This window comes from Chenopodium album, chromosome 17 (assembly GCF_948465745.1).
Source record: "Chenopodium album chromosome 17, dcCheAlbu1.1, whole genome shotgun sequence".
Classification (NCBI taxonomy): Eukaryota; Viridiplantae; Streptophyta; class Magnoliopsida; order Caryophyllales; family Amaranthaceae; genus Chenopodium; species Chenopodium album.
Genome location: NC_137850.1, coordinates 293,771 through 313,077, shown reverse-complemented (window position 1 = coordinate 313,077; position 19,307 = coordinate 293,771). Strand labels below are relative to the sequence as shown.

The window sequence follows — 19,307 nt, the reverse complement described above, 5'->3', positions numbered from 1 at the left end:
AGTTTTTTTTAATAACTTTTTTTTAGTAGAACCGTAGAGGTTTTTATAAATAGTGGGTAGAGGTTTTTATTTTGTTTTTGTTGGCGTGAGTCGTGACAACAGTTGCATCACTTGAATGCAATGCACCACGGTCCACAGAATTGTGGAGTATATATTTTTTTGGCCATATGCCCATATATTATTATATGCTTCATCCGTTTCCTTTTAGTTGACACGTTTACCAATACACAACTTCAATCGTTAATATCTTTAATTAACGAATAACAAAAATTATAAAAAGTTGATAATTCATATGTTGAAAATATATCTCACGACGAATCTAACAAAATTCCATATGATTATATTTTTCATTACGTATAAATCACAAAATACGGTCAAAGAGAGAGGTGTGAATAATACTAAAGTCAAAATATACTACGTAGTTGACGTCGCATGTGAATGTGATCCGCCAAAACTAGAGCACTCTCCCACTCTCCCAGAAAGAAATTTTGAGTCCGAAAACCTAATTACATTACTCTCGGAAATTGATGTCGAATTAATGAAAATTGAAACCCTAATTATCTTTAGTCGGAAATGGAGGAAGGAGAGAGATTGATTCCTATAGACAGCGAAAGCATCAAAATTTGAAATTGAATGGCGTACCAACAAAATAAGGTACCTCCTGATACTCTTAATGTTGTGAATAATAATCCTATCATCGTATTAGGGTTAAGTGCATCGTCTAATTATAAATTTAGAGGTGATAGAATTATTGAGGGAAGGAGAGAATTATTGAGGGAAAATGATGGGAATGGAATTGTTGAGCAAAATGGCCAGGTTGTTGCTGGGAATTTGTTAGAGGGTAGGAGGAACAGAGTCGTTTCCCCTTTTTTTGTCAATCAAAAGGAAAACAAAAGGAAGCGGAACAAGATACTACGGAATGATCATGTTGTTGGGTTGGAGAGGAATAGGGAAAGGGAGTTGCTTGTCAGTTTAATGAATGAGAATGAGAATGAGAAAAGAGTTGTTTCTCCATATTTTGTGAAAAAGGGAAACAAGGAAATTCTGAATGTGCTAGTAAAGAGGGAAGATGGTGGTGATTGTTATGTTAGGGGGGGAAATGAGGACAGGAATTCGCTGGGAGGGCTTTCATTGGATCTTAAAACAAAGAATCAAGTCCTTGAGGAGAAAATAAAGGGAAGGGATCTCTTAGAAATTATCAACAATGAGGACGAGAAGAAGAATGATAGTAAGGAAGAGAATAAAAGGAAAAGGAAGAAAAAAGTCCAAAATGATCAATTCTATGACGAAATTGGGACTAATGTCACGTTACCAAAAGTAAGGAAGCAAAACAAGAAAACTTGTGAGAAATTGGAAACAGGAAACAAAGTTAAAATGCTGAGGAAGAGCAACAAACTTGAATGTCGCATGGAGATGAATAATGCTGGCAACATTTCCAAAAAAGCAAAAAAGAAATGTGACTCAGCAGCTGGCCAGGAGAATGACCTTGATCCCTTGTCACTGAGGTCTATACATGATAACCAAAACTGTTCAAAAGCTTTGGCATCCAAGGTGATCTCTCCATACTTTAGAAAGGTGTCAAAGGAAAATGAATTTGATGGTGAAAGAGACAAGGCTGACTGTAGAAATAAGAAAAAGAGAAGGGTTGACAAGACTATGTACGTTGAATTTGAAGGGTTACTTTCCAAATATGCTTACCCAGGGGACAGTTACTTGAATAGGGAAGAGGAAATTGGGAGTAAGGAAGAAGACGGTAGTGCTGTAAAAGGTAAACAGCAATGTGGAAGCAGGACTCTTAGTGCTGCCGAGAAGCGATCTGATGCTTACCAAAGAAAAGCACCAGACTGTACCTGCAGGCTACCCTGCTCTCCTTACAATCTTCTGCAAGAGCAGCATGCCGATGATCCCTGGAGAGTGTTAGTGATTTGTATGCTTTTAAATATCACTTCTGGACCCCAGGTACGTTTTTATGATGTGCGTTAAGTACTAAAATAACTTATTTTTTATTTTTGCCCTCAACATAAACATTATTTTCTTAAACTGCCATGCTTATGCTGCTGTTTGAGCATTTATTGTGTCTCATGTTTAAAACAATTGAGTAACATTGGAGATGATTATGGAAGTATTACGTTCTATGAAATTTTTGAAATGACTTTAGATTAAGGCATAAGTTATCTCTAGTTTCTAACGATTGAAGTACGACGTTCTATGAAATTTTTGAAATGACTTTAGATTAAGGCATAAGTTATCTCTAGTTTCTAAGGTTTGCTTCCTCTCTGTCCACATTATATGAAACTTTTTTTCTTGATGAGTTTCTCTTGAAAAGGAGTCATATCTACACTTGATATGTTGAAGTTGCTTTCATTATTCAGGATTACATCCTGGTGCTTTGCAAAGTGCTTGATGAATACAAATGTTGCTTTTGGGTTTCTGAGTTTTTTACGTGTCATTTCAGATAATGTAGTGTTTTATCCTTAGCAACTTTGTATGTATTGGGTATATTAGTTGAGGAAGAAGCCTATAGATAATTACCCGTAGTTCATACCTTGTGATTATTTAGTCAGCTTTGTTGTTGGGAAATGGGAGATGTTTGGTGCTTGCTTTTGCTGGATGATCAATTTGAGTTGAGTCCTAGAGTATATAATATGAAGCTTTTATTTAAAGCCTTTATCTCATGCAATTATTTTATTTTTCATTTTTTCGTAAATTTTGAAGTATATGGCATTTATTATCCAAGGGATATTTCTCATAGAAAGATACCATAAATTGCTTCACGTTTTCGTAAGAGCTTGCATTTTCTGTGTCCTCTGCCCTACTTATTTACCTGTGTGACACCCCTTTTGGTGTCTTTCTATTTTAATCCTTTGTTGCTTATTACTTTGTAGTAACACTGTACTTATTGCAATTTATAAATTGTCGATTGTCTTGTAATGTAACATGGCTTGTCCAAGTGGATGAGCTTAATAGATGAGGTTATGTAACGAGTATTTAACAGTTATTAAAGTTTTGCTTTCTTATCTTCCTCTCATGCTCATTTGTGTCTGTTTGTGCTTGTGCGCATGTGTATCCTTTGGAGGGAATTTCTTTGGTGAAATACTGCATATAATTTGGTCATGATTTCTTGTGTGGATTAATTGATACTTGAATTCATTTTGAGGATCCAACTCATCCAAGATTGATTGTAAACATTTGTTTGCGGTTTTTTTTTTTTTTTTTTTTTTTTTTGTGTAGGTCAGGAAAGTTTTGTCACACTTTTTTGATGTGTGCCCCAATGTTGAAGCTGCTATTGTCACTGATGTCACTAGAATTGCAAGTATGATACAAAGTTTGGGGTTGCATAGAAAGAGAGCAGCAATGATTCAACAATTATCTAGGGAGTATTTATCTGATGATTGGACACATGTGACTCAGCTGCATGGGATTGGAAAGTGAGTGAAACTGATGCTTCCTTGGTACTGTTAGAAAGACCTGCAAAGTTATTGACTTATTGTTATCCTCCTAAGATGTCCATAACATTCACCCACAATAGGTAACTGGTTTGCATTTCATTGTACAGGTATGCTGCTGATGCATATGCAATTTTTTGTACTGGCAATTGGCGCCAGGTAACCCCAAATGACCATATGTTAAATTATTATTGGAAATTTCTTCAAAAGCGCGGCCTCAAAGAAGTTGCTTTGTAAGTCATTAAGTGGATAGATAAGATTTAGTACTTGATTGTAAGCCAGTCCAACTTCTGGAGTTTGGTGTACATATTTATCACTTCAGGGTACAAGTTGTAGAAACTCTGGTGTATATAACTAATATAAGTGTAATTCTACTGTAGTAGCTTGTAGATTGGTAAGAGCTGAGTGTTTAGTATTCTTAACCTATTTTATTACAGAGATGCTTTAAAACTACTGGAATTTGCTCACTGAACGTTCAAGTCTGTTGTCACTTATGGTCCTTGTGGCTCTGGTGAAAGTTTTGAGGGCAGGAAATTTAACAGTGAAATTTACAAATAATTACTGTAATGATGAAATTTGTGAACTTTGGTAGAGATTTAATTGAGGTGATCTTAAAGATTTACTCTGTAACTCATACTTTGTTTAAGGTTACAATTTACGTGATCTAACCATTTTAATTTCCTTAAACCTATTATATTTATTATTACTGTATTATATGATTAGGCGCTAAGTTATTGGTCGAACTGCTAGAGTACTATATTTCTTCCTCAGTTGCATGGATTGGGACCACTAGGCGGGATGTTGAACCCAATGAAAGGAGCTTTGTGGAAGAGTTGATGCCCTAAGATTGCGCCGGATCGGGGATGGAGTATTCTATAAATACGACCTTTGTCTTCTGAATTATTTAAGAAAAAGATTAAGCCGTAACATGGAGTAACAACAGCTCTAAACGCATGTGCCTTCCATGCCCCATAAAGATTCGATCAGTTCTTGAAGTTATTCCACCCCTTGAATCGAGGTACGGAGTTGGAAGGTAGCTATGTTACCCTTGGAGTAGCTGCGTTACCCTTGGAGTAGCTGCGTTACCCTTGGAGAACAATCTTTGATGGGAACCAATAAGCTTCTAGGGCAGTCGTTAAAGTAAAAACTTGTTATAATTTACAATTGAGTGTCATTTTCCCGCTAAATCTATTGCTCCGAATTTTTATGGTTACAACAATAATTTTCCGAATAAAGAGCGTCTATATAGTTGATTTTTTGGCTCTACCAACCTAAGCTTTTCAAGCTACAATCATTTAATCCCTCAATGGTTGACTATAATCTAAGTACAACCTCTATTTCATATTACTAGTTGAGCCATCGCGCGCGGTGCGCGCGATACCCCAATAAACACGGATTGGGTGAATTTAATGGTGTCGTTAAATTTATGAATCATTTTTATCCGACTTAAGCATTGTATGTAATGGGCGGTGTAATATTATTAGATTTTGTGTTAAAATCGAGTTTAGATGTAAGTATTCAATGGGAAGGGTATTATGTCTTAAGATCAGGAGATACCGAGTTATTGGTGAGCATTATAAATTTAGGATGTACCGTGTGTTGGTACTAAAGTATTAATTTTATTAAGTATGTCTTATTTTGTAAAACGAAATACTATAGTGCGTGACTAATTTCTGTTTAAAAATAGTAAAACCGGGGAAAAATGTTACGCTGTGCGACAAATTATTATCTAAATCTAAATATAAAAATAGGAAAAACAGATAGCACACGTGTGCGTGGACATTGTGCATATAAGTAGATTTACGAAAAGTCACTTTCTATTTCTGCAGTAAAAACGTAAGTGAATATGTAAAGACGTTGAACGGCTGTATCTAGGAAGTCATAAAGTCCATGATTGCTTTGCTTGTCTTTGATTGGTCAATTTTTCTCCTTATAGTGTGGTGTGTAGAATCTTCTGTTGTTGTGCTCTGTCTTTCTTCTTCATTTTTTCTCTTTCCTTTTCTTTTAAAAAGTCCATCCATTTTCTCGTTTCTATTTTCTTAATTTCTATATTTCATAACAATGGCAAGCACCGATAGTACTGCTACATCTGGGAAAGTATTCGCACCAGCAATTTGGAGGCTGAATGAACGAAAATCCAAAGAACAGAATGTGGCAAGCTTTCGTTTGTATTCCATTGAATTGAAGAAACAGATGGACAGCCATCTGAAATTGCTGGAATAAGAAACCTCGAAAGTGGAGAGCAAAAAAGAAAAAGGAGAAACGAGTAATAAAAGGAAACGGGGAGTTGAGAGGGATGGCTGTGGAGAATGGCCAGTCATCATTGTTGACTCAGACAATGATAAGCCTGAGGCTAAACTCCAGGAAGGCGCTGGTGGAAAAGAGGAAGAGGAGGAAAGTGCTGAAGAAGATGAGAGCGAGGAAGATGAAGAAACTGATGGAAATTCTAAAAGGGATGTGAATTCTGACTCAGAAACTGAATCTGAGAAAGAGGTTGTTGTCGATTCAGATGAGGCATTAGAATCAAGTGGCGATAGCTTTGATGATGATGATGACGATGACACCAAGTCGGATTCTGCTTTTGGGAACCAACGCAAAGAGACAAGCGAAGACTCTTCTATGTTTCGTATGAAAGTTTCTGACTGATTGCATGTTATGTGCTGCAGAAGTGTTTTTTTGGGGGCTCAATTGCAGCACTGGTAGGATATAAATTGAAGGGTTGCTAGTTTTTTTTGGGGTTGTTAGCTTTTGGTAGGAAATTATGCTGGTGTATGTTGGTGATGTTTACTCTTAATGGTGCTTTTTTGAAATGGTAGATGTAGGGAATGGGTAAATTATAATCGGTGTAATTAGTGAAAGAGGATAGTAGGCTGTAAGTATTGTAGAATAAGATGTAGCTATTTTTATTATAATAAAAATGGTGGAATCTGATTATATAATATGTGTTTGGCATGGTATATATTTGTTGCATTACACTATTACTAATCATGTTATATATATATATATAAATAATAATCAAAGGATACAATAGGACTGCAGAGATTGTTCAATTCTAAGAAAATCTTGTCAATGTATCAGAAAGAAACTAACTCAAGAGAAAACTTGAAGGACTATAAAACATAATATATATATATATATATATATATATATATATATATATATATATATATATATATATATATATATATATATATATATATATATATATATATATATATATATATATATATATATATCACATAAGAGCTCATAATAATTAGATGATTGTCAGCTACAATATTACATCCTTTTTATACCTTAGATAGGCGATGCCTGATTGTTTACAAAACATGCCTGGGTAACTCGAGAGCAAAAGCTAGATGGACTAATTACAATATGTGTCAAGCTTGACACATTTTTAAGCAGTGTTACACAGGAACAAATGCTTGTAAGAACTTGTTCCTATATAAAACCGCAATGCCTGGCTGTCTTTTAATACTAATGCAGTCGCAATTAGGCAGCAAATGATAGATAAACACTTGTTCTTTTTCAGAACCATAGTCCTCAAAAGTGTTAGCCATAACCGTCATTCTTACTTAGTTTATGTGGATTTAGTAAGGAACATGTAATTTAAGAGTACTTGTTCCTTTGAAAAGCCACATTAAGCAAAATATTTAGCTTTAGAGCATAGTATATACATAGGAAAGAGATTTAGTAGATGAAGCTGTTACCCAACTGATCTGTCATGAGTCCTAATCCTCTTACTTCATTTAAAAGCCATCTAGGTCATTATCAGAAAACTCAATTCCCTTTCCTTTTTGTGCTGCTTGAATAGCTTGATCTTTCTCATTTTCCTTGATGAGATCTGCATTCTTGATAGCTGAAGGTGTTGTGTAGTCAATAACATCATTTGTTGGTGTCGTAGCCTCAAACTGATCATCAGCATCAACCCTCTTTCTTTTGGGTACAATATCCTCTGTGGTAGACTTTGTTGCTTTTTTTGCTGCTTTTTCTGCTACAGCCATTGCCTCTGCTACTAAGCAAGCATCTTCCTCTTCTTGGCTGAAGATTGATAGATCATATGCAGCAACTGTTTCTTTTTTGATGCTCTTGCTGAGAGGGTCTTTGTTTTGAGCAACACACTGATTGTCTTGTTCAGACTGAGCATCTTCAGTATCAACTACTGGTTCTGCATCTCTACTTCCAGATCCTGTTGTAGCATCTGTGGAGCTGCTTCCTACAACATTAGGTGTGATCATGTCCTCCAGTTCCACACCCTTTAAGCCCCACTGCAAAACTCGATTCTGTTCCAAGGCAGTTGTAGGGCCGATCTTTATCAAGAAGTATGTAGTTGACAGCCTATAAGTTATTCTACGGAATCTAGTGGTATCATCCTGAAAGCAAATAGATTTTAGGTGATAATAACAGTAAGCATGAATGTAAATCAAGGAGTATTGAGAATTGCTAACATATGATATGTTTTATTAAACATTTACCGTAGCCTTCATGTGATAAATGGCTTCAGCTGATAGCTTAAAAAGTGGGACGCAGCTTTCAGTAAATGCAGTGAGCTGCAGCGCTCCAGTTCCATCAGAAAAAGTTAATGTAATGGTCACTACTAGAAAACACCTTATTTCCGACGGAATACCTCCGACGGACCTTAATTTCCGTCGGAAAGTTTGAAATTTACGACGGAAATGTCATCCTCGAAAAATTTCGTCGGAAAATAGATCTTCCGACGGAAAATCCGTCGCACATTTTCCGACGGAATTAAATTTCCTCGCAAAAACTAAATTGCGACGGAAATTTCCGTCGGAAATTGCTTTCCGACGGAAATTTCCGTCGCAATTCAAATTTTCCGAGGAAATTTAATTCCGTCGGAAATTATTAAACACAAAACAGCCTTTCGCGTCCTCAGCAACAGAACAGAAGGGAAGAGAGAGAAAGAAAGGGGAAGAGAAGAGAGAGAAAGAAAGGGGAAGAGAAGGGAGAAAGAGAAGACCGCCGCCACCCCCGCCGGACTTTCTCCCGTCCGTCCGCCGTCGGTGCGCACCTCAGGTAAGTGCGTTACTCGTTTTTTTTTTTAATTTTTTTTAATTTTCGAAGAACCCTAAGGTTCCTAACCCTAACTATCTCCAGCCACCGCCACCGCCTGAGTGGTCGATTTTTCTCCCCTTCCTCCATCGTCGGTGCGCACAGGTAAGTGCCGAAATTTGTTTTTTTTTTTTATTTTTTTTTAATTTTTGAAGAACCTAACCCTAACTATCTCCAGCCACCGCCACCGCCACCGCCTGAGGCGTTGAATTTTCTCCCCTTCATCCACCGTCGGTTCGCACCTCAGGTAAGTGCCGCAATTCGTTTTTTTTTTATTTTTTTTTAATTTTCGAACAACCTAACCCTGAGATTTCTCCAGCCACCGCCACCGCCACCGTCCCCTGAGGCTTCTCTGCCACCGCCACTGTCCCCTGAAGCTTCTCTGCCATCGCACCTCAGGTAAGCTTCTCTGTTATTTTTTTTTTGTCTTTTTTTTTTTATTTTTTTATTATGTTAAACACTTTAATTAATTGAATCTCACATTACACACTCTAAATTATATGTCAATTAAATTTATTTGTTATAAGTGTGGTTTTTTTTGGTGTAATTGTTAGTAAAAAGGGTAGATCTAGAATTTAATGACATTATAAAACTTAAAATTGTTAGTTTAGTTGATGAATGACATGTTAGTGAATATATAAATTTAATTGTATATAGAAATATGTTAGTTTAGTTTATTTGGTTAAAAATAGGCATTAGTTTTGTTTATTTTGAAAAAAAATATTAACTTAGTTAAATCTAGTTTAATTATACATGTTAATTATTTATAATGTTATCATTTTTGTTAGTTTAGTTTAGTTTATTTTAATTATGTATGTTAGGTTATTTGGTTAAAAATAGGCATTAGCTTTGTTTATTATGAAAAAAAATGTTAACTTAGTTAAATTAAGTTTGATATATGTTAACTTATAATGTTAACATTTTGTGGTAGTTAAGTTTACTTTGGAAAAAATAATATGTTACTTTATTAAATAGCTTATTTAATTATGTATGTTAGTTTATTTGGTTTATAATAAGCATTAGTTTAGTTTACTTTGATAAAAAAATATTAATTGCCATTTAGTTTATTTTAGTTAATTAAACGAGAATAACATATTATTTGCATTCCCATGACACTTTGATGGGTAATGAATATTCAACACATTTTGTGACTAATGTGATTATACATTTGCGTGAGTTGTGTAGAAGTTGTAATCATGAAACGAACTGAACAAAGCTGGATGTATGAAAGGAAAGTTGGACAATCTGTTAATCCGGCCTTTGTGAAAGGGGTAGATGAATTCCTTAAATACGTGGAAGATCATCCCGAAAGTAGCAACCCCAATGAAGTTAGGTGTCCATGTTTTAAATGTAAGAACAAAAAGCTTTGGGACTCGGAAACGGTTAAACTTCATTTGTACCGGAACGGTTTTGTTCCTAATTACTATGAGTGGATGTGTCATGGGGAAGGGTTTCCAGAAGTTCCTGAACGAGAGGTGAATGAATATCGTGAAATGGTCTTCGATGCTTTTGGTCATAATGAAGATGAAGACCGAGGGCATTCGGAAGAGGCGAGTGTTTCTGAAGAGGAGGAGCCTAATGCACAAGCTAAGCATTTTCTGGATTTGTTGAAGAATTCCGAACAACCATTATACGAAGGGAGTTCAATGTCTGTGTTGGAGATGGCTGCTAGAATTACTAGTCTTAAGTGTGAGTATAATTTGCCCCACAGATGTGTTGACGGGTTTGTATGATTTTAAGGATTAGTGTTGTCTTTTATTGCGTACAATGTTTCATTATTCTTATCAGTTTCAGCTAATGTAAAAAGTGAGTGATATATACCGGTGAGTTGCAGTTATTTCTTGTTTTTCGCAGGCTGCGCAATCATAAGTTCTTCCAAGGGGGAGCTGTGTTTGCTTTCCACAGTAAGAACATCCTATGTATGCTCTAAGCCTGTCATACTGAATGTCAGATGCAATAACTCTCAACCAATATATTTCCTGTGGAAGTGTTGTTGTTGCCTACATCGACAATATGAAGTTGTGGTAGAGCTATTATATTACTACTGATAGTGAGTAAAGTGCTGTGAATGAATAGCATAATATTTTACTTTTTTGGCCTTGATGCGAGCCACTGTTGTTAAAATTCTCTCTGCAGGTGGATTCCATGCTGCTGTGACTCTATTCTGATGATCAATCAGTGCAGGTCGATGTTTTCTTGCCCTATCAACGAGAATACAGCCTGTATGAGTTTTATAGTTCAAGAAATATGTACAGTTTAGAATCTTGTAAAGGTAAATGGTAAACAGCATACCATTCAGTCAATGCAGCTGCTTTTTCCCCTTCTAGGTGTTCAATAATCACAGTAGACATGGTTGATTCAAGCTGGAAACCTGTGTGTTTAGGAAATTAGGAGATAGTAATTATCTAATTTATACTTAGTGTAAGAAATCAAGCTAGACATATACTTTTTAGGGTGCCTTATGGTTACCTTTGCGAGTGACAGGACGCAGAGTTGTGATACCAATAACCTTGAAATTGTCAGTGTTAGAAACCAGAGCCTCACATTGGTTGCCTGATAGATCTTTCCAGGTGCATACCTTGATAGATTGATCAGTGCTGCAAAGAAAGTAGCAGCATATAAGTATCAGAGTACAATTCTCATAAGGATTGTAATGATATAATGGAAGTTAGTTTCTTGAAAGTAAAAGATAAGTCACCTATGGTCTAACACTATCAGGTCTCGCACAAAAGATTCTTTATTCAGAGTTGTCACGATTTTCCTTGGTTCTCTTGCAACATACAGCACAATCACAAGAATATCTGAAATAGAAAATAAAATGGTGGTAAGTTACTTAATGGAATAAGCTGATAATTCATAATCATAGATCTAGAATACCAACACAAATTTTTTACTACCATGTCGAGTATCATCAAGAGAGACTCTTGGAATTGAAGCAAGAGATTGGTATCTAGGGAATACTTGTTGTTCTTCAGGATCCAAAGACTGGATGAGAGTCCTGCTACCTATTGTCATCTGAAATGGAAGATCTGTTTCTCTAGCCCTGTATTGGGGATCTAATGGCCTTATTAAGGCATTAGCAATATCATAGTTCCCTCTGAACAAGATGACATCTTTATATGCATCAATCTGATCACAAAATAATGTCAACTTCATCCGATTTTTCTGAAAAATTAAGACAAAGAAATGTCTTATGATATAATCATGTATGATGTTGTGTTATAGAATAGAAATGGCATGTATAGATTATACCTTATCATCTTGTAAGAAAATGTTTTGGTATAAGATTTTTTTCTCAGAAACTTGCTTTCGACCTTTTTCTGCTATGTTGACCTTTATTTTGTATGATTTACTTGATGTATCGAGTTCATCAAGAAATTTTCGTTGAGGTGCCATAACAAGATTCTGTACACAACATGTAATAATGAAAGTAAATAAGCTTAAGTTGCACATACACATATATTATGGCCATTTGTCTCTAACTAATTAACAAATAATTGACATCAATATGGAGAAAGCAGGTGCTACTTGACTTGATCTTCCTTTTAGAAGATGAATCATACAGAAAATCAATAACACATGCATTTCAATCACTCCTAAATATTAATCACACAGAAAATGGATAATATTTCTATTCTAATCAGTGGATAAAAGTGTAACAGTTATAAATATTGCTCTTGTTAACCATAGCTTATGCTGATAATATATGTAGCAACACAATGAATTATACATAGCTATTGAAAGACTAAAATCAAACTGATTCTAATGACTTGAATAGTTATGTAACAATTATAGTCTATAGCATTGTAAAATTAAGGAATTAACTCACATATATAATCAAGGATATTAGTGAATTTTGTAACCTTAAAATACACAATAATTCTGACATTAATTCAGACTAAGTTATATAGTAATTATTAATTTAACTTAAGATGTTTGTGTTTTTACATTTTGATGAATAAATTCATATATATCCTGTTAGCCATAGATTATACTGATAATATAAGTGTAATAGCTAAAAATATTGCCCTTGTTAACCATAAGCTATGCTGATAATAAATGTAGCAACATAATGAATAATATATAGCCATTGAAAGACTAAAATCAAACTGATTCTAATGATTTGAATAGTTATGTAACATCTGTAGTCTATAGCATTGTAAAAGTAATGAATTAACTCACATATATAATCAAGGGTATTAGTGAATTTTGTAACCTTGACTTGAAATATAAGATAATTATGACATTAACTAAGACTAACTGATATGGTAATTAGTAATTTAGCCCAAAATGTTTGTCCTTTTACATTTTAATGAATAATTCATATATATCCTGGTTCTTACAGTAGTGATCTGCCAAACGGGTCTAAGCATAAGCTAGTATCTCTCAGAATTTATACACATGTAACTGTGAATCTACAGATGCATATAGACAAATAATTAATTTTTTATAGACTGCACCTAAAGTTCTGTAAGGAATATAAATGGCATGACATATACATTTTATGCATGAATGTTTAGGTAGTAATAAGTTCGAATCTAATTAGTTAAACTGCAAAATAAATCAAGTGAAATAATACATGAATTGATCATACCTGTCAAGTTGCAGAGGTTTTAATGCTGCTACTATAGATTGTAGCTTCTGCTTGTGCTCTATTTTGGTGCTTTCCTTTTTATTATATATGGTTTACCCTACAATAGCGAATTTTATGACTGATGAAGAGTAAAAGTACCTAATGTCAGTAGTGTTTTTATAGTATACATCTTGCTTATGTTTAATATTAAAAAAAAATACATTTCAAAATCAAAATAAAAGGCAAGAATTCAAATCTACTGTCTACTGTAATAATGTTCTGTTGTATTTTTTCCCATAAAATCAGTAAGTTTTACCCCTAAAATAGGTTCTTTTATTTTTTGTAGATGCATGTACTTCAATATTATTTAAATATGGAATTGCATATCTATTTTCATATCTTTATTAGTCTGAAAAAAGATTAGATCATTTACATGCTCTGTCCTTTTTCCCTTATAATAATCATGTGCACAGCTGATTAATACATTTTCAAAATAAAAAGCAAGAATTCAAATCTACTGTTTACGGTAATAGTGTTCTGTTGTATTTTTTTCCCATAAAATCAGTAAGTTTTACTCCCTAAAATAGGTTCTTTTATTTTTTGTAGATATAGCATGTACTTCAATATTATTTAAATATGGAGTTGCATATCTATTTTCATATTTTTAATCATTATTATTAACTTATAGCCTCTTATCAGATAATACATACATTAGAATTTAGAATGTTTTACATAGCTATAAGCTATGAATTATACACAGTGTTTTGTGTGGTTCTTTTTAATACAAGTCATTGCAAATCTCTTGTATTTGAATCTTATTAGAACTCAATATTGATTGGATTTTTTTGCTTAATTAAAAAGAATTTCTGGATCCAAATTAGTTTCTCAATAATCTTTGCATGAAGATCAAGGTTTTCTAAGGCTAGCCCCTGATACGCGTAGGACTATGAGGATCCAGTATGTACGAGGCTACTTTTAGTTAGTAAGTTATACTAATAGCATATGCTAAATTCCATGAAACACAACTATAAGCATTCTGCTGAGTAATGAGCATTAGAAAGCATGACTTCATCATCATAGTGACAAATAACTAACTCATTAGAAGAAATTGTTCTATTCATTGAGTTACATATATGTGGCTAGCCAAATTAGCAGTACATTTGTTTTGTTCCAAGCATATGATGACCAGAATCTGTCCTGAGCACTGCAGAGAAACCAGGAAAAAATCCATTAAACACTACTGGCAATCTGTGAAGCTTTGTCTTGAATCAGAACAACATACTATCAAGTTCTTGATATAAATAAATGGATTTTTTCACATTTACTACCAGCGAAAGCACCACGTATCAGATTTACTACCTGTTTAAAAAAATATTTTATATTACTACCACCCAAATTCCCTAACTGTATATATTGCTACCACTTAACAGAATCCGTTAAGGTTTCGTTAAGTGGGCCCCATATTTCATTAAATAATAATTTAAATAATATAAAAAAAACTTTTAAAAAAAAAATATTCTCAAACACCTCCCCTCCCCTTCCCGGCGTCAGCCACCCTCCCCCCTGCTGGCGGCCATCTGTTTCCCCGAAACCGGCGAACCCCACCTCCTCCATTTTCCCCTCCTGCCAACCACCCCTAACCTCATGGTCAGTGCACACCCGCCTGCTGCTAAACCGTCACCTCCGCCGCGAAATTCCACCACGTTCTTCATCGGCGGCCAACGAACCCCTTTCCCCTTCTTGTTCCCGACCACCAGCCCCAAACCACCAGCCAATTGAACCCTAAAATTCGAGATCGAAATTGAAATTGAAATCATAAACCACCAGCCCCAAACCACCGAAATCAAAACCCTTGTTTAGGGTGGTTTAGGGATGGTGGTTTAGAATTAGGGATGGCCGAAAGGGTAAGGGAAGGGGAGGGGGTCGATTTCGGTGTGGGGAATAGGGAGGGGGGCAATTTTCGGTGGGGGAAAGGGAGAGGGAGTGGTTTCCGGTACGGGGTGGGGGTCGGGGCAGCAACAACGGGAAAGGAGAGGGGTGGTTGTCTGCGTAGGTGGGGGAAAGGGAGGGAGTGGGGTCGCGCCGACAGGGGGGTGTGGTGGGGTCGCGCCGGCGCCGGCAGGGGGGAGGGGGTGGCAGTTGAGGGGACGGGTGGGCTGCAAGGTGGTTGAATGGTGGCTACACCCAACCAGCCGTTCTTGTGGGCCCCTCAAATAGAAACATTAACGGGGTTAGTCAGTGGTAGCAATATATACAGTTAGGGAATTTGGGTGGTAGTAATATAAAATATTTTTTAAAACAGGTAGTAAATCTGATACGTGGTGTTTTCGCTGGTAGTAAATGTGAAAAAATCCTAAATAAATAGCATACCACATTCTAAAGGAAAACCACTACTTTGATTTATGAACAATGATACTATGCCTCAGAAGGAACATCTGCTGCAAGATAGTGTATCCTGCAACCAATAATTGAAGGCAAATAGATTAGCAAATTCCGTTAAGAGCACTAAAAATAACAAATGAATCCTAAACAAATTAATGAAAAGAAACGAAAATGTTTCACTCACGGATAAAGCTACATGATGCCAGCCATACGAAGAATATCATAGGACACTACATTTTTGACATGACCTAAAGTTGGCTCATCATCATTGACATTAGTTATAACACTGACATTAGATGCCTGTCGTGCTTGAGAAAGAGCCACATATAGCTGTCCATGGGAAAAGCATGGTCGTGGCAAATAAACAGCAACTTTATTAAGTGTTTGTCCCTGAGCTTTGTTGATGGTCATTGCAAAACTAAGCTTTAAGGGAAACTGCTTTCTCTGAAACTGGAAAGGGTAAGCTGAAGATTCTGATGGCCTTAGATTAATTCTTGGTATTAATACATGCTCTCCTTTATGATGCCCGACAGCAATAACACACTCAATAAGGTTTGGAAAGAATTTTTTGCATATTAGGCGTGTTCCATTGCTGAGTCCTGATGATGGCAAAATGTTACGCATCAAGATAACTGGACTATTGATTTTCAGTATAAGCTCGTGAGGACTCATGCCACCAGGACAGAGCTTATTTAGGAATTCAATAGGATAGATGGAACAGTTATCATCGATCATTGAATCATAACTGTTGTAGACTACTGCTTCACCAGGAAACTTCTCTATTAAGATGGAATTTATAACATCAACATCATCATTGACTGGAGTTAGAATAGCTCGAGTGGTAAATATATCTGTGCTAAATGGAGGCATATCCATTTCTGGAAAAGCAACTGAACTCAGATGCATATCTTGAGGTGTAGCAGCATCACAAGACTCTACAATCTCTGTTGGCAACTGAATTAATGCATTTTCACTATCTTGAAGCTCACCATTTCCTAGTTCCAGCAAGAAAGCTGCATACATTGGATCGTGTCTAGCTCGAATGTTTTCTGTTAATCTAAACTTAGTCAATAGTGGCCATAGAGTAGAACTGACCAAGCTAGCAGCAACTGCCTCGCGTTGTATTTTTTTGGGAACAACAGGAAGGATTTGCCTAAAGTCTCCTCCAAATACAACTATTTTGCCTCCAAACAAAAGCTGAGGATCACATATGTCTCTGAGTAACATATCAAGTGATTCAACATTTTCCTTTTTTGCCATGGAAGCTTCATCCCAAATAATGAGTGTTGTTTCTCTCAATAGTGCAGCCAGACTACCCTATTTAGGTACACTACAGGCACGTGATTCAAGCGGATCCAATGGAATCTTGAATCGTGAGTGTGCAATCCTTCCAGAAGGAATATTAGATGCAGCTATACCTGATGTTGCTGTTGGCAAAACAATCTTATTCAACAATCTTATCTCTGCATATAGAGCATTATATAAGAAAGTCTTTCCTGTTCCACTAGGACCATCTATAAAAAAAGCTTCAGGCATCTTTTGTGTAACACGATCCATTATAACATCAAATGCCTCTCGCTGAGCCTTATCAACTGGTTTTTGCATTGTAGACACTGTGCTGGTATTGGAGCATTCAATGCATCCTCTATATCTTTTGTTATGCATATTTCATCATCTTCAGGCTGAACTAAATGGTCCAAGCCATAGACAGCAAGAGAGCCACCCATTGATTCTAGAAACCATTCAACTGACTTAACAGTAAGCTGCCTCACTTTTTGTGGATTAGAAGCATATCGATGTCTAAAATCTTCAGACAGGAAACTATAATACTTCATCCAGAGAGTGACAGGATTGCTAGGGTGACAAAATATAAGTACAGTAGCAAAGAGCTTGCGAATTGCAAGTGGCATTTGAACAGCACAGCCTTCTGTTAGACACAGATCAACTGAATCATCTTCTTCTAACAAATTCAATTTAAGTGCAGCTTGATGAAAGGTGTCACATACTTGACCATTAACTGTACGCAGATGCTCAAATGACTTTGGGCTCCTAACATTGTGCAACAATAGTCTGAGATAATATCTCTCTCCTTCTGAAGGTCCAACAAAAGCCAACCTACCAATGATAATTTTTTTATTCTGTCTTTTATACCATTATTTACCAGATGCATCCCAGCGATAGTGTTCTGAAAACTCATTGTATAGCAGTCCTGTTCCAGAAGGCAGCTTAGAATTCATTCGAAAGAACTCTGTAAGACAAGTTCTAGAATGCTTATCATCTGAAACCACCGATGTAAGTCGTTCATGGGGCCTAACTTGTACCAACTGTGAATTAGGTAAGTGTACAGGAAGAGGCAGGACTGGTGGATGCATTTCATACATATCAAAACCAAAAAGTCGCCAAGCAGCTTCACAAGGTGAAACCCATCGACCTGACTGATATTGTTGGATTTCATCCTGGACAGGTACAACATCTCTAGATTGAACAATATTGAAAGATATTCTGTCATGACCCTTATAAACATACTTATACAAATACTTGACCGCCTCTATATAGAGCGAACCTCGACATTTAAGTGACAGTCAAAATATGAAGAAAGATATGGATTATATGGGATTACCCATTTATTATCCATAATTGTCTTTCGAATTGTAACTGTTTCTCTTGTGTCTCTTCTTCGATATAATGGATATCCATCGCTGCTATTTTTGGTTTCATCACAGAACTGCTTCGGATAACCATATTTACAGCAGCCAGGACTTTCTTTGTGCTTCATGCAAGGACATTCTGGATCCAAATGACCGCATGGACCATGCATCATGTGTTTGAGTATGATTTTTCTAAGATAGGCATTGTAAACAGATGGTATCTCAGCACATACAAATTTATCAAAATCAGAAGGGCATTTGATTTTGTGCTCTTGCTTTAAAATGATTAAAAAATGAGCATGAGGTAAGCCTCTCTTCTGGAATTCAATCACATAGATCATTGCTGCTACTTCTCCAAACACTTTTTTCTTTTTTATCAGATGCTTTAAAGCTAGAACTTTTGCTCTAAAAATTCTTACAACTATATCTGGTCTATCCTGTGCTTTTTCTCCAACAGCAAGCTCCTGTTTGATTTCAGACCAATTAGCATTGCAAGTCATTGTAATGAATAGATTAGGCTTACCAAAACGCTGAACTAATGACATTGCATTAAGGTATCTTTTCTTAAGATCTCGAGGACCACCAATGAATGTTGGAGGTAAGATCACTCTACGGCCAACATTTGCTGCACAATTCTCTCCACAATCAATAGTATCTAGAATTTCTCGATAGAGATCTGCTCTTATAGTTTGTTGATTCTTACGAAAGAAATCTAACCGAGTATTCTCTACTTTCACATACATATCCACTATATATTGCTGGAAGCATCTGCCTGATCTCAGTAGCAAATTATTTGGCTTGCATTGAAGCTTGTATGCATAGTATTCCCTTGCTGAAATGTTTCTATCTGTCTTCGAAGAACCTCCATTTGCACCTACAAATACACCTTTTTTTTGTTAGTTAAAAAGAACAGAAACCATAGACAATAACATGGGAAGGTATATATGTTCAATAACTGTATGTAACCATCCAATCTCCTTTTTTTTAAAAGTGAAAGTGATTTTGTATCCTTTTGGCTTTTCTAAATAATAAAGGTAAGAAAGCAAACATACGTCTTGCTTCTTCCTCCATCAATTCCTCTGTTGTATGAACAGTGCATGAAGACACAGGATCTTGATGTGATTGTAGCTGTTGAACTCCACCATGTGACATATTTTTTAACCCCTGAGTCCAACCACAATCACC

General features: G+C 35.9%; 1 protein-coding gene across 1 annotated transcript; it reads left to right on the top strand.

The window, feature by feature from the left end:
• The first annotated feature begins 633 nt into the window (after window positions 1-633).
• On the top strand, window positions 634-3,968 carry LOC145590184 (uncharacterized). Its single transcript, XM_081646939.1, has 3 exons — window positions 634-1,959; window positions 3,232-3,428; window positions 3,557-3,968. The coding sequence occupies exons 1-3, from the start codon at window positions 634-636 to the stop codon at window positions 3,681-3,683; spliced, it is 1,650 nt and encodes a 549-aa protein (XP_081503065.1). The 3' UTR covers window positions 3,684-3,968.
• Window positions 3,969-19,307: the final 15,339 nt, after the last annotated feature.